This window comes from Triplophysa rosa, linkage group LG5 (genome assembly GCF_024868665.1).
Source record: "Triplophysa rosa linkage group LG5, Trosa_1v2, whole genome shotgun sequence".
In the NCBI taxonomy this organism is placed as follows: domain Eukaryota; kingdom Metazoa; phylum Chordata; class Actinopteri; order Cypriniformes; family Nemacheilidae; genus Triplophysa; species Triplophysa rosa.
In genome coordinates, this window is record NC_079894.1 from 2,668,386 (window position 1) to 2,683,339 (window position 14,954).

Here is a 14,954-nt window from a genome sequence, read left to right on the forward strand (position 1 = left end):
AATAAACGCTGGGTTATTTTTACACGTGTTGTATATACTATACTACACGTTCATGTGATATATGATATGATAACCTAGCATACAGTATACACATAGACGTACAAAGATCATGTGTTATATTTAACACTGTATCCCACAATGCATTGCCTTCGTCTTGACCTTCTGTCTCCAGTGTTAGAAACGAGCCAGAAATAATGTCAGACTGCAGCTGGGGTTTCTAAGATCTCTCTGACTCAATGACTGTGTCGTGAATGCAAATATAAGGCCGTGTTCAGCCCGGTGCATTATGGGATACTGTATCACACAGACACACACTGTGCTCTGCTGTATGATCTGTTCCGACTCATCATTTTGATTGGACGAGCCAAAGTAAAGAGATGTAAAGAGGCACACCTGTGACTGTGCCTTCTATTTTAATATTCTGGTTGCTAGGCAACCGCGCACAGCCTGCAGCCTGTTTCTAGGTTTCAGATCATTAGTAAATGAAGCTGTCTTTTATCATGTCTACCTGTAGCCTCTTGTGTATTATTGCTTTGACAAATGCAATTAATCAACGTATTCTCTACATTACAATTTGCAGCATGCGTACTACACATGGCATACATAAAGAGTGGTGTCCTGGTGTGTTTCTAAACATGCAAAAAATACAAAACGCTTAATGGTTCAGTCCAGAGTGCCTTGAAATATCTTGCTTGATTTGTCACTTTTACACAAGAGTGAATTTAAAATGCAAATTAAACAGTTTATTTCAGAGGTGATAACTGGACATTACAGTAAGTGTGCTTATCAATGCATCACAGTTGTTTAGTGTCGCATGCTTTTTCACATCTGTGTAGTGTGTACTCCTCTCAGATGCGTACAGTAGCGTGAAGTGTGCACTATAGAAACACACTTAAGTGTAGTGCGCTGATGTTGTGTCGTGAACACAGCCTCCTGTGCGCGCGCGCGCACACACACAGAGAGAGAGAGAGAGAAACTAGTTTCAGCTCAACAGGAGAAAGAGCGGGATCAGATTCTCCATCACAGATCAGACACATGAATCAGACCGATGGACACGAGCTTCATCTCATCCGGTGAGTGAATCAATGTTGACTTTACTCCACAACAACTTGTCAGATGATCTATGTGCTGTGTGTTGTTCGTGTGGTGTGTTATTGTGTCATTAGCGCTGTGCGTGTTTTATCTGCCTGTGAGAAAATGGAATAAAATCAAAGAAATTGTGCGCGCGCCTCTCAGACAAATCTGTGCGGGACAGACGGTCATTTACCGCCTGAATAACAGCGCAAATGTCTGTAATGTGGTTGTCTGTTCCATTGTCTCAGATCTGTAACACTGTTGCGTTTAGAAATCATTCTCTGACGAGAGGGTTTTACTACAACTAGCGTTGAGTGCGTTAACCATGCTTTACTACAGTCACCAGTATAACCAATATGCCATGTGATGTGTAGTAAAACTGTGTATTATTTTACAAGAGAAGCCTCTAGATTCATGTCGCGTGCATGCGCGTGATTTGTGTTTAACTGATTATATTCGTTCAAAATAAACACAACGCGCTTGATTTTCATGTATTAGCTAAGCTTTCATATTCACGTCATTAGATGAATACCTTTCAGAAGCTCACTGAGACATCTCCTTCACATCTGAATCCAGATCAGAGAATCCACATAAAGTCATCACGACAGACAATGTTATTAAGACGTTTCTTTTATTCTCGTCATTGACCAATGAATAACTGAACCAGAGAAAACACATCTCAATGTGACCTTAAAACGAGCGCAAACTCCACGTGAAGAGGACCCGGGGCTAGTTGTCACAGTGTGTTTGGTTCATTGCTTGTTTTTCTCTAGCAGTTGTTTTATATGTTCACATTGTTGTTTGAATCATTCTGAGTTGTGAATATATTCAAACAAGGGTTTCGATGTCATATATTTGTAACAGGTGTTGCTGTAAGCAAATGAAGAGAGTTAAAGCACATTTGGCATAATACATGAAAGGTGTTCCTGTAACTCAGATCATTGCATTAAAGCAGCACAGAGATGGTGAGTTTGATCTCCAGAGAGCACACATACATTTACATTTAGTCATTTAGCAGACGCTTTTATCCAAAGTGACGTACAAAGTAGCGGAAAACAATAGAAGCAATTTGTGCAACAAAAGAACAACAATGCATAGGTGCAGTAAAACTGGTCTCAGTCAGCCTATCACAGTATACCAATAATATTTTCATACTGAAAAAAACATCTAGTAATGCACTCAGAGAGTCGCTTTAGATAAAAGTGTCTGCCGAATGCAGATAGGAAAAAAGCGTGACCTAGAATAGATAATGAAGGTAGATCTGAACTAGAAGGTTGAACCGTGTTCTCAAGAGTATTTCTGATAAATGTCAGGTTGGTGCACGTCATTAAATACGTTTTACAAGTTGTAATTTTAAATAATTTGACATTTTTAAAGTAATGTAATACCCTTAGTTTCATCACTATTTTAAGAGACGTCTGTGAATTATTCAGCTGTGTGTCGTCCTGGGAGAGAGATTGTTTATAACAGATGAACTAAAACACCACCACCAGCTCGTCCAGGTTCCTCAGATGGCCGGTCTGATTTTTGTCCTGCAGCATTATAGAGACACTTCACCCAAAATGAAAATTCTGTCATCATTTACTCTCCTTCGAGTTGTTCCAAATCTGTATAAATGTCTTTGTTCTGATGAACACAGAGAAAGATATTTGGAAGAATGCTTATAACAAGACAGATTTTGCCCCCCATTGACTCCCATAGTAGGAAAAAAATACACTGGTAGTCAAAAGTGCCCCAGAACTGTTTGCTGTCCTACATTCTTCAAAATATCTTCTTTTGTGTTCAACAGAACAAATAAAATGATAAAGTAATTTTTCCTACTATGGGAGTCAATGGGGACTAAATCTGTCTGGTTATAAGCATTCTTCCAAATATCTTTCTCTGTGTTCATCAGAACAAAGACATTTATACACATTTGGAACAACTCGAAGGCGAGTAAATGATGACAGAATTTTCATTTTTGGGTGAAGTGTCCCTTTAAAGGCTCATGGATGAGCAGTAAGGGTGGATGTGTTGAGATTTAAGGAGTAAAGTGGGATTAAGAGGAGATGATGCTGTAAAGATCATGAGACACAGACCAGAACATCAGAAGCTGTGAAATTTGTTCGTCATTTCTTCATCTCTTTGTTCTTTAAAGGTTAAACCGTTTGGTTATTTGAAGAGTAAAGCTATGTGGTTGTTAAGGAGTTGTGATGCTGGCTGGTTGCTAGGGTGTTGCTGGGTGCTTGTTGATTTGCTGATCTTGTTTCTAATGTTCTCATTCATTGCTCTGAAGTGTTTATATTAACATTGAATTGTTTGGCTTTCGTTCTTGCAGTGTTTTTCTGCAGTTATGGAGAAGGGGTTGAAAGCGTCTGTGAAGTTCCACGGCCTCATTGACGATCTCTGAAGGGGGTTTGTCTGACTCGCAGCTTTCAAAGCACCAACCATCCGTCTGTCTGTCTGTCATTCACACACTGTGACATTTCCACCGACCGACTGTCACCACGGTTGAGCTGAGGATATTTCATCACATGAATTATTCATAAAAACATCAGCGTGTGTGATGCATCGATCTGATGGATTCTAGATGCACTGGAAGAGGTGAATGATGGAGAAATCACAGCTGTGAAACATCTGCTTGTGTAATCCATTATCTGCTTCAACTCGAGAATGAGATTTGTGAGCATGAACAAAGACAATTGACAGGTGAGATTTGTTCTCGATGAGATGAATACTCGCTGTTAAATCTGTCATTTCAAACCCATCTGCCTCACATCCACAGCCAAATATCTCAAAGAAATGTCATCATCTCAACGTGTGTCTGTTAGCAGATGTGTTACTTATACAAGATTCTAAAAGTAAACATCTGTATATTGACTTGAGATAAAGTGTTTCAGACATCCAAGCTCTGTCTGTTGAAAGTGCTCATCAGGGGACTTAAGGCCATTGCACATTGAGTCCCAAATTTTCGCACATTAAAAAATAAATACGACCGCACATTGTGTCAATCACATTTCTGTCATGACAACTGTCAGGGTGTTTAGCATGGTAGTGTGCATGACATACAATGTATTTGATCTTGGCTGAATAGATCTGCTACGCTGCTGCTGTGGCGGAGCAAGTAAGGAGACTTGCTACTGCCAATATATCCACAACATGCTGCTGTGTGCATATAAGGAATGCTGCTGCTGCTGCTGCACATATAACATATGAATAAACCCCCATCAAAGCAGGAGACACAGAAATGATCAATTCAAGCCGTGGACAGGAACACCCCCAACAGATCTATCGCCAAGACATGTGTACTGCTGCTGCCCGAACGACTATGTGAACCGCATGTATTACTATCTATGTGTGCCTGGGCTTTCATGCCAACCGGCTTAACACTAATGGCCTATGACTATGTGTGCCTTGGCTACCTCGCCGACCGGCTTAGCGCTACTGGCGTATAACTATGTGAGCCTTGGCTACCAAGCCAACTGGCTTAACACTGATGCCTATGACTATGTGAACCTTGGCTTTCATTCCGACCGGCTTAATTCTAATAGACGCGCAAAAATACTAAGTGCAATTTTATTTAACAATGATACGTTGCAGTCCAAAGATGAGACCCCAGCATCCACCCGAGCATTTATCAAGATAAGGTCATTGGTACTTATCTCGACCATTAAATCAATGAAGCACATGCTTCTGCCATTGCACACACTTAGATACCATGGAATTACTCGCGGAGTATGGCGACCCCAGACGTAGTGGGGTGACTCTGTACAATGCTGGTTGAGCGGCCAATTATGACCTGATTCCGGTTAAAGAATCAGTAATTGGAAGATTCTTTATGTGGCCGGGTGTAAGAGGAATAAAGCACACGCAGGCAAAAATATGTTCTATTATTGGGGTTTAATCGGACTGCTGTTTACAAACAAGTATTACAGCGGTCGATGGGAGAAAAAGGGTCAACAAGAAATAAAAGAAACAAAACAACAGGTTTTGAAACAAAAAGGTTCCTATGAGTTTTACAAAAAATAAATCTAGTTCCTACACCTGCGGCTGAATGCAGAATCAGCACACAGAAAACACTCTTAACTCTATATCGGGTTAAATCTCGGTGAAACAAAAGAAATAAAAAAAACAGTTACACACGCAAACAAAATGAAGCACAATAAAACAAAATACGGTAGTGGCTACGCATGGAAGATGAAAACACATTAGTTAGCCACTTTACATCCATATCACAAAGTTACCATCAATTATCAGAAACGCATATTACACACTTGTACAATCATCATACATATTTTCCTTACAAAGCTATAAAAAAGCATATTATAAAGAAAGGAACATACGGCAGTAATATGTTTTACCCGAACTAAACTTACATATCCAAATGCTCGCTAGCATTCACCACGAGGTTCAGTCGCCATGTGCACACCCGATCCACTGCATCTATTAACATTTACCATCCAACGTACACTTAGACAGAGCAATATAACCCACAGGTAACATATACGGATGTATATAAACACATACAAAGGATATTTACCCGGAATTACACTTATGCACATAACATCAGATCGCGATGACACGCAACACACACGGAGCTTCTTCTCTACAAGAGCGTACCACATGTGGTCTCTCGGAGCTACGCATGCGCACAAAGAGCCAACGCACCGCACCGCGTGAACGGGAGAGAAATCTCTTAAAGGGCCATACACATTTATTTCACCACACAACAGAAAGGTTTACTTTTTACCCCCTGGCCACATTTACAAAAATGCTTTTATTGACAGTTTTGATGACATCTGCACCACTTATCCTTGGCAAGGATATCTGTATTACGATAGGTATAATTACGACCACGTATACTGAGACCATTGCACACTGACAGTATACAGAAGATATACAAATAACATTTGACAATCAATCTGCGTCATTACGGAATAGGCATGGTGTAGTTGGGCAATACGAGTTAAATTTACACACGTGTGACAGTGCACGAGCTAATGCTATTTAGCATATTCTCTCGTGGCAATTTACACCGCTACGCCGCTCATCGCTCGCCAGTGGTAGCCACGAAGATTGGAAGACATCAATACGTGTACTAGTTAACAGCATATGCACAGATTTAGTTATGGAGGGCATGAACGCATAGTACGGAGCATAGACAAGATGCACAGATGAGCATTCATCAATTTGTCTTCCTGTGCAACACTTAATCAGTCCGTGTGGACGACAACTTGGTTCCTAGGACAGCTGTACACCAGTAAATACAAACGACTGAGAGTTTATTCATTTAGCCTTTTCCATATAGTTACTTAGGCACGTTTGAGCGATAGCTGTAGCTGCATGTTGCTCGTGGTGTACCAACGCATATGTGCAAAAGTTGCTGCTGATAGCTTGATGTTAACTCGAGCATGCAATGCAAGACTGCTAACATGAAAACGTATTGACTGTTACATGGTTAATCATTTTAAAATAAATTAGGCAGATCACACATTATGCACAGTGAGTAGTAAGGAGTAAAGATCATTCACTTATCTTAGGTCTGGATGTTTCTGAATACGTGCTGCCTCTGAAATGCGCTGCACTGCTGCAACAATCACTAGCCGAGATTTAAACGTAGAGCAGCAAGCTCATTGGCTGCTGATACGGAGGGAACCAATCACTTCACCGTGAAGTAGTTATTCGGACTGGGTTCGATTTTCTGAGTTTTCCGCATCTGTAGCAATCATTTTGAGAGGCGTTTTGACAATTCAGAGACACCGTACAAACCAGCGGCAAATACGAAAAAACGCATACGAAAAATTCAGACTGTATGTGCGAAGACCTTTATTCAGTGTTGTTTAACGTCTTTATTTGTTTGTCTTTCTTTCCGCCCACAGGATGATTGACAGGCACATCATCCAATAGGCACGATGATAGCAACAGGTGGCCTCCTGAGGATTTCACGGCGCCAGGACTCTCTCCGCACCAAGAACCGAGCGGAAAACAAAAAGAAGAGGAAAGCGCAGAAGAAGCGTAAAACGGACATGGTTGTTGTGAAGGGAAAAGTGAAACTGTGCTCTCTCTCCGGCCTGGTGGCTGCGCTGGGAATTCTCATCTTACTGGTGGGCGTCGCCATGGCTGTACTGGGATACTGGCCCAAAGAAAACCCCAAATACCCGGAGAGTTTCTTCAGGAAGATAGAGACCGTGCGCGTGTCAAACGTCACGAGCAACAGAAAGTTCTTTGCGTTGAGCGAAGTCAACGACACGGACAGCAGAAACTCTTCATCCCCGAGCGCGCGGTCCCTGGGATTCTTCGCAAGTCTCTTTGCCAGTTATTTGTACTCGGATAACCTGAAAGTGTTCGGACCTCTGGTGATGGGCGTCGGAATCTTCCTCTTCATCTGCGCCAACGCCGTTCTGCACGAGGATCGAGACAAGAAGACGAAAATCATCAATCTGAGAGACATTTACTCCACCGTCATAGACATCCACAGCCTGCGTGCCAAAGACCTGGCACCCTTCAACGGTCTAATCAGTTACGTGCAGTCCAGGAGCGCCGAGGTCAAATCATCCGGCGCGGGCGTGACGCGAGGCTCCTGGCCCTCCACTGGACATTCCAGACGCCCGTCACGCGCCAGAGAGTACAGCTTGAGCGCAAAGAGGCCGTCATTTACAGATACGATATACAGCATCTACAGAGAGCAGAGCGGCGGCCGGGAGCCGTGCGGCGCACCGAGACGCTGGGAGACGCGCTCCATAGTCACATCCTCCGTCAACGCGTTCACTTTACCCGTCATTAAACTCAACAACTGCGACATGCAAGAGAGAGATGAGAAGGAAGCGCACGAGGCACGTTGCAAGAGCTGCGGCCCGTTTATCGGCGACGCCGTGGAAACTGCAGCGGAAGTGTCAAGGACAGGACTCTCCGCATCCCAGGAATCTCAGCTGGATGACAGACCGATTGTGAACTCCCAGCTGCTGCCTCCCACACCCGTGATGCGGGTGACCGGGTCACATCTGTCCCTCAATGCCCTGTCGGATGTGGGCACCAGCTGGTGTCAGGACGAGAGATCACGGAGGTTCAGCTGTCCGAGGCTGGATCGCTCGGGCAGTAAGGGCTACATTAAGCTGGCGGATTTGGGTGGAGATTCATTTGACGGAACGCCTGGCGTGGGTGTAGGTGGATGCGAGGATGAATTGACGCGTGCATGCGCTGACACACAGCCGCATCATCACCAGACTCATGAATGACCACAGATCTGAGAACAAACTGCTGTTCAGATGCAGGAAAGTGCCATAGTTTGGATCATCGTGTAGCTGAAACGCATTTCAAGTCATTATTCTGCTGCCAACACAGTAAAGCACTCGTGTACATTTACAAAAAAATGTAAATGATTTATTCATCCTCACGTCATTCCAAACATGTTTGACCTTCTTTCTACACTCTTAAAAAAGGTGCTTCAAAAGGATTCTTTGATGCCATGGAATAATTGGTTCCATAAAGAACCTTTAACATCTGAAGAACATTTCTGATTCACAAAAGGTTCTTCGTGGCGAAAAAAGGTTCTTCAGATTGGAAAAACATAAGAAAGAGATGCTTCTTTAAAGAACCTTTGGCTGAATGGTTCTCTGTGGAACCAAAGATGGTTCTTCTATGGCATCGCTGTGAAGAACCTCTTAAACCTGTTAACCGTCACTGCCCTTTTTGATGCACTATCCAAACTAAAATGGTTATACAGACCTAAGGTTGGTCTTGTTTGAAAGAAGACATTTTGCAGATTATTGCTGAAGTGGAATCACTTAAATAAAAATTAAACATTTTATTTTTTTTTCAGTAAAAAAAATATATATATATATATACTGTATATTTATAAATATATATTTATGTAAATAAATATTTGTTTCAGCCAAAAAATGCTCAAACTTCAAAGCCACATGTGTAACCAAGTTGTGTTCTGAATTTGAGCTTGAAATAAAAAAATGAGATCTGTGTAACACTTTTAGCTGCTGTACCGCAAATGTCCACTTGGGGGACATGAACGCATCAATGGTCATTCCTAAACACCACAACACATACTGAGAAATGCAACATATAAATGGGAAAAAACTAAAATAATATCAGAAAACTGAAACATATTAGAAATATAAAACTATTTAAAACTTTATATTGTCAAACATTGCTCAGATTCTTATTCTAGAGGCTTAGACCTTTCCAAAGATAAACAGTATAGTTGTCATGAAATAAACCTCAGTGTTCCACTGGTGGAACAGTGACATTTGGCAGTATATAATAATTCTTATGCGCACTCCTGTCTTAAATGAATCAATTACTGCAGCTACATGATCTGTTTTGTCAAACACTGGTCAGATGTGAATTCTAAAGGCTCAGACCTTTCCAAAGATATATAGTTTGTCATGGTTAGGAGGGTGAGGTTTTAAAGTGAACTCTAGCGTGACAGTTGACAGGTTTTTAAGCACCTTTCTTTTGAAGAGTGTAATGTAACACACAAGAGAAGTTTAGACAAAAGGACTGTTGTACTTGTTCAGATGCACATTTTGTTTAGTTGATGAAAGTACACTGTATACTCACACTAGTTTAGTGACTAGTTCATTTAGTTGGCTACACAATCAAAAGAGTAAACACTATACAGGCCAAGTATACTTTGTTATAGTTTTAGTGTCTCTATCAAAATATGAAATACAAGTATAGATCAAACATATGTAGACTTCAGCACAAGTCATGGATACTTAAGATAGACTAAGAAGTGTATTTCAGAGAAATACTAATAGCACACTTGAAAAATCTTTTTTGTAAGGGTGTAGACAAAAGCAGTGGATGTTTATTTATAAATATTTCAGTCGCTCTTCACCTTTCTGTATTCTCACATCTCATGTTGTCTTCATTGATCCGAAGAGATGCATTAACTGTTATCTGTTCATGAAGATGAATCAGATTCTTCTTTAAAAATGTTTTAGAAAGTATGCAACAACATCGTGTCATATGTGGATGTGACTGTTTTAAACATTACCGGTGAAAAGCCATATACTGCTGTGATACAGTCATAAAAAACATCGTCTGTCAGAATTATTCCGTCCATTAATGGGTTTATAAAGTCCTTCTGTCATAAATGAAGCGGATATAGTTCACTCATATATAACACGTGATGTATTTGTGTTTGTTAGAGCACATGAACTGAATGATTATTAACGTGATGTTGTATTAGACACTGTCAGAGTAACATGACGTCACGTGTACACACTGCTGTTTAGTTCATTATAAAGCCATGGTTATGCAGGTTTGTATGTGTTTTATATCAAATCAACTCTATCTTTCGTTTTAAAAATAGATGTCAATGTTTTTATGTTTACTGTATTTATACTGTTGTACGTCAGAAACATTATGCTTAAGATAAATATCACATCAATGTTTCAGTAGAAAGTCTGAATCTAGACAATGTTAAAACAACAAGGATTGTTTGATATGTTTTATAAACTGGCTACTATTGACAGAATCATAAATACTAGATCCTGACATTAGAACTAAACATCTCTTTGCGCTAAAAAAAATGTTCCCAACCATGTAGTTGTTTTTTGTAATGTACGATTATGCAATGTTGCACATGTATTTGTAGTAATTTCACTCATTTTAGTGAGCAGGTATTGTTAACACAAAGAGCAATAACAGATTTACAGTAGCGTGAGGACTCAGGTCTTGTGTTCATTCACATTGATGTTTAAAGGGTTGTGTATTTAGACACGTGTTGAGAAGATATTGTGTGCATTATTCTGGATACACAAAGTTTAGATATAGCTAACTACATGAAAATAACAGGATTTGAATAAAAAATGTTCTGGATTGATTCTTTGTCGTGTTGAATCAACTCTGACGTGATGGTGTTCAGATGGCGTCAGTGAGTGTATACTGACATCTAGCGGACAATTACAGGTACAATCTCGTGCCTTGGCTAAAATCAAGTCAAACGTATCCTACTGTATATCTCTGCAAGTATATAATAGAGTATAGCGATAGAATGTATGAGAAGTACAGATCAGATCATATAAGAATGAAGGATGGATGATGTTTTACAGTAATGTACAGCACAGATAAAGAGAAACGCAGTCACGTCAGAACGTGTTCACGGTTTAATGCCGTTGAAGTGATTTGACGGATGATAAACTGATAGTGGGAGAGGTATGTGTGTGGGCGTGGTCTACGCCGGAGGGACCCAATAGCAGAGATGTGGGCGGGGTCTTCAGTGTCAGTCTCCGCCTGAGGAAACTCGACAGGCTGAAGCGTGAATGAAAGTGGAAGGTCGTCAGGTAAAAACTTTCTTTCTGACAGAGTTTGAGGTGAACAGGGTAAAACCTTCTTACTCAGAGAGAGTTTGAGGTAAAACAGAGTCAAATGAGTGACAGCTGTTAAAGGACCTTCAGTGTGTCAGGTGACGTTTTTGCGCTTAAGTGTCGCTTCGTTTACTAACATTCAGCGTTAGTTTTAGTTTTACTATTCGTTTACTAACTTACTGCTGTTAGTTTAGTGTTGTTACTTTACCACGTTACGTTGTTGCTATAAACGTAATGACGTAAAATGAAATCAGTATTTATGTTACATGTGTAACATGTTCAGTTATGATTTTACTGTTCGTTCAGTGTGGAAACAGGAGATTGGGGTTCTAAAGCTGAAAAGAAATCAATTTAATTCTGGAAATGTAATGTATATTTCTTTAGACATATTAAATAGGATTTCAACCCATCTATCATTGATCTATCATTGATTTATTAGTGTTTTGTGTGTATAGTCTTGAGGTTTAAATGTGTAAAAGTACAAATATATTTGACAAATATATGAAGAGTTTGGTACCAAAATGAGATAACTGCATTTAAAAAAAATCTAAAATCATGTTTTTTATTGTGTTTATTGCGTTAGTTAGCTGTATTTTTTCATTTGGTATGGAATGCACAATAAAATCCCTGAACTCTCTGTAAGTCGCTTTGGATAAAAGATACATGGCTAAATGTAAATGTAAATAAAAAACATGCTATTTGAAATGATCTCATTTTGGAACCAAACTCTTTATATGTACGTAAAGACACAGATTGGATTCACTCAATAATAAATTCTTATGTTTCATGTTCTTCTTCTTCTGGAATATTGGATCTGTTTTCTGGATGTGATCATGAATGGACATCTGGATTGTGTTTCTTCCGTTGGTGAGTTGAAGCGCTTTCATTATTCTGTGATGCAAGAATATCTTTGATATCTGAGGCTTTTCCAGAATAAAAACCTCTTTCATGTATTTTTAGAGCAGGAAATCCCCCGAATGTGCCAGATTATACAGTTATAAGCCTTCCAGCATTGCTTTCAATGTGTGTTTTATAATGACCAATAACAATAAATGAAGAGTTTGCTTCCAAACTCTATTCTTCAAAAATCACGTTTTTTATTGTGCATTCCAATGAATATCAATCAAACTGCCGTTGGTTTGTTTTGATTTAAGCCATAATAACAACAACAAAAACACAGCTAACTTACACAATAAACACATTGAATTTATTTTAAAAAGGAGTTATGTCAAACGTTTGTATGATGTGTGCTAAGTGTAAGTGTCGTTTTAAGTGAATTACTGAGAAGTACATGAAAGCTTATTTTTGATTTAAGGAAGTATACTAATAGACACTTGAATGAACGTTTTTGTAAGAGTCATAATTAATGATGTTGATGTTTAAAAGTACAAGATGTGGTCATGAGGAGAATAATATGATCTATATGTTGGCATGTTGATAATGTTATATAGAGTAGAAATGTGTTGTTGAATGTTAAGGACTGTGTGTGTGTGTGTGCGTGCGTGCGTGTGTGTGTGTGTGTGTGTGTGTGTGTGTGTGCGTGCGTACGTGTGTGTGTGTGTGATGTTAAAAGTGCAGATCGTTCGGTGGAAAGAGGAAGCTACCGTCTCGAGTTTTCATTTCCTCACGCTGGTTTTTGCTGATGTGGATTTGACTTTTGTTGGTCCCTTCAGAAACCATTGCTAGAGAAAAGCTGATCTCAGATCATTGCGGTGTCTTCACCCTTCAAATAAATGTCGCTTTGCTTTTAAATGCGTGTAAACATCTGCTCTGACTGTATCCTCGATGCTCTTATGTGTTTGATAACATTTGTTGACCTGTTTTCTTCTTTACCTGTCCTTTAAGCACAGACCGATCGGTTTGTCTGGAGGTTGTTTGTTAAACACGTAGATAAGCAGCAATGTCAATCATGTGGTGGGAAAAGAGAGAACGCGTCTGGCGGGCGTCACGAAACACCACAACGTTAACCGTGTTAAATAAAACATTAGTACATCACTCTGAAGATTCTGAGTTCATTCAGTGCGGGAGGATGCGGCTCGGGGGTCAGAGGTCAAGTGGGTGTGGCATATTTCTGCCTGTTTATCAGAGGGTGGCTGGCCGATAAGGAGACGCTCAAAGGTCCATAGTGCGCACTTTCCTGAGGTGGCGGGAGGCGCCCTCGTCTGTTTTTCCTCGCCGTTCAGCTGAGTTGGCACTGCAGACTTTGCTCACGCTCATTCATGCTCATCTGGCACTTTTTCCATCCAAGTTCCTGAACGTGATGTTCATGTGACGTTTGTGCGGAGCTCAGCAGAAGACACGCGGCGGTCCAGATAAAGCCAAAGGTCTGATAAGACGTCTGTGTCACTCAGCCGGAGGATTCTTGTGTCCATATAAAGACATCAGCGGGGATTTATATGAGAGTGCTTTGAGCCGCTGTCACACACATTCATAGATTCTGATCATGTGAGCGTAAACATTTCACTGCTGTGAAATAACGTGACGTTTTTCACGCTGAATCGAAATGATTTTGTGAAAACACATCTGGCCTGTGTTTCACCCCAATTATTAGTTAGATATTTCTATTATAAACGAAAGAGAAAAGAGAGAAAGCGTCTGGCGGGCGTCACGAAACACCACAGCGTTAACCGTGTTAAATAAAACATTAGTACATCACTCTGAAGATTCTGAGTTCATTCAGTGCGGGAGGATGCGGCTCGGGGGTCAGAGGTCAAGTGACCTATACATAGATCAGCTAAAAATCTCACGTGGTTGTAAACCTGTTGTGGCACACAACAGAAGATGTTTTGAGAAATGTCTCCGTGGTTTTGTGTTCATACATTGGAAGTCAATGGGGTTCAGTTTTGTTTGATTTTTAACATTCTTCAAAATATCTTCTGTTGTGTTCTGCTGGAGAAAGAACGTCATAAAATATCCGTTTAATGATCAATGAATCGTTTGTTATCTTTTTCTCTCGTCTGAGGTGAAATTCATGCACGTGTAGATTCACAGGACGGCATTCGGTGTCTGACTGTGAGAAAAACCTCACAGATACTAGGGCTGTGCAAAAATATCGATACATGTAACTATCGCAATATTTTTTTTTATCATGTCATATACATACGGCCAAAAGTAAGTGGAAGCGAGCATGGTGAAAAATATAAGAAGGCTCGGAGCTCTCAGAGCTGATGTGTGGGTGTGCTTTGGTCATGGAGTAATGAGTTATATCAAATAATGCTGTTTGTAGCTTCTCAAGTCATGACACAAGTCACTTGGCTACTGCAGTGCATTAGACAGAAAGTTTATTAAGAAAAGTAACAATGACATTTATTGAGCTTTCACGGATGTGACACCAGCACATTTACAGCACGGATGAAGCAGAGGTTTTATTCTGCCCATGTTCAGTGTTTTAACTGTAATGCACCACAACAGACAAGTGACTTGTGTGAGCCGCCTTATTCCCCTGAGCTACCCACTTGAGGGGCGCGACCCACAGTTTGAGAAGCCAAACCTCTGATCTAAAGGTCCATGCATCGCACATCATGGCCACTCTACAGAGGTAAGGGATGTTTTTATACTTCTAGCTCTACTTTT

The 14,954-nt window shown here is 40.4% G+C and overlaps 2 protein-coding genes across 13 annotated transcripts in view; both read left to right on the plus strand.

The window, feature by feature from the left end:
* Positions 1-964: 964 nt before the first annotated feature.
* LOC130555110 (transmembrane protein 200C) lies at positions 965-10,887 on the plus strand. 5 transcript variants are annotated; one of them, XM_057335177.1, is made up of 4 exons: positions 970-1,073; positions 1,939-2,039; positions 3,392-3,762; positions 6,933-10,887. In XM_057335177.1, the coding sequence occupies exon 4, from the start codon at positions 6,966-6,968 to the stop codon at positions 8,286-8,288; it is 1,323 nt and encodes a 440-aa protein (XP_057191160.1). In that variant the 5' UTR covers positions 970-1,073; positions 1,939-2,039; positions 3,392-3,762; positions 6,933-6,965; the 3' UTR covers positions 8,289-10,887. The 5 variants fall into 5 exon arrangements, with proteins under 5 accessions (XP_057191161.1, XP_057191164.1, XP_057191162.1 ...); XM_057335180.1 differs by having other exon boundaries at positions 3,392-3,468; XM_057335178.1 differs by lacking the exon at positions 1,939-2,039 and having other exon boundaries at positions 965-1,073.
* Positions 10,888-11,402: 515 nt separating this feature from the next.
* epb41l3b (erythrocyte membrane protein band 4.1-like 3b) overlaps positions 11,403-14,954 on the plus strand; it is a 47,319-nt gene continuing 43,767 nt past the window's right edge. For 4 of the 8 annotated variants that reach the window (XM_057332950.1, XM_057332952.1, XM_057332954.1 and 1 more), the window contains exon 1: positions 11,404-11,479. The gene's annotated coding sequence lies outside the window, so the exon portion shown is untranslated. Of the gene's footprint in view, positions 11,480-14,954 lie in introns of all 8 variants that reach the window. The other 4 variants (XM_057332955.1, XM_057332949.1, XM_057332951.1 and 1 more) reach the window with 3 other exon arrangements.

Coding starts and splice junctions, on each gene's coding strand:
- LOC130555110 (XM_057335178.1), top strand. CDS start 6,966: ATGATAGCAACAGGTGGCCTCCTGAGGATTTCACGGCGCCAGGACTCT.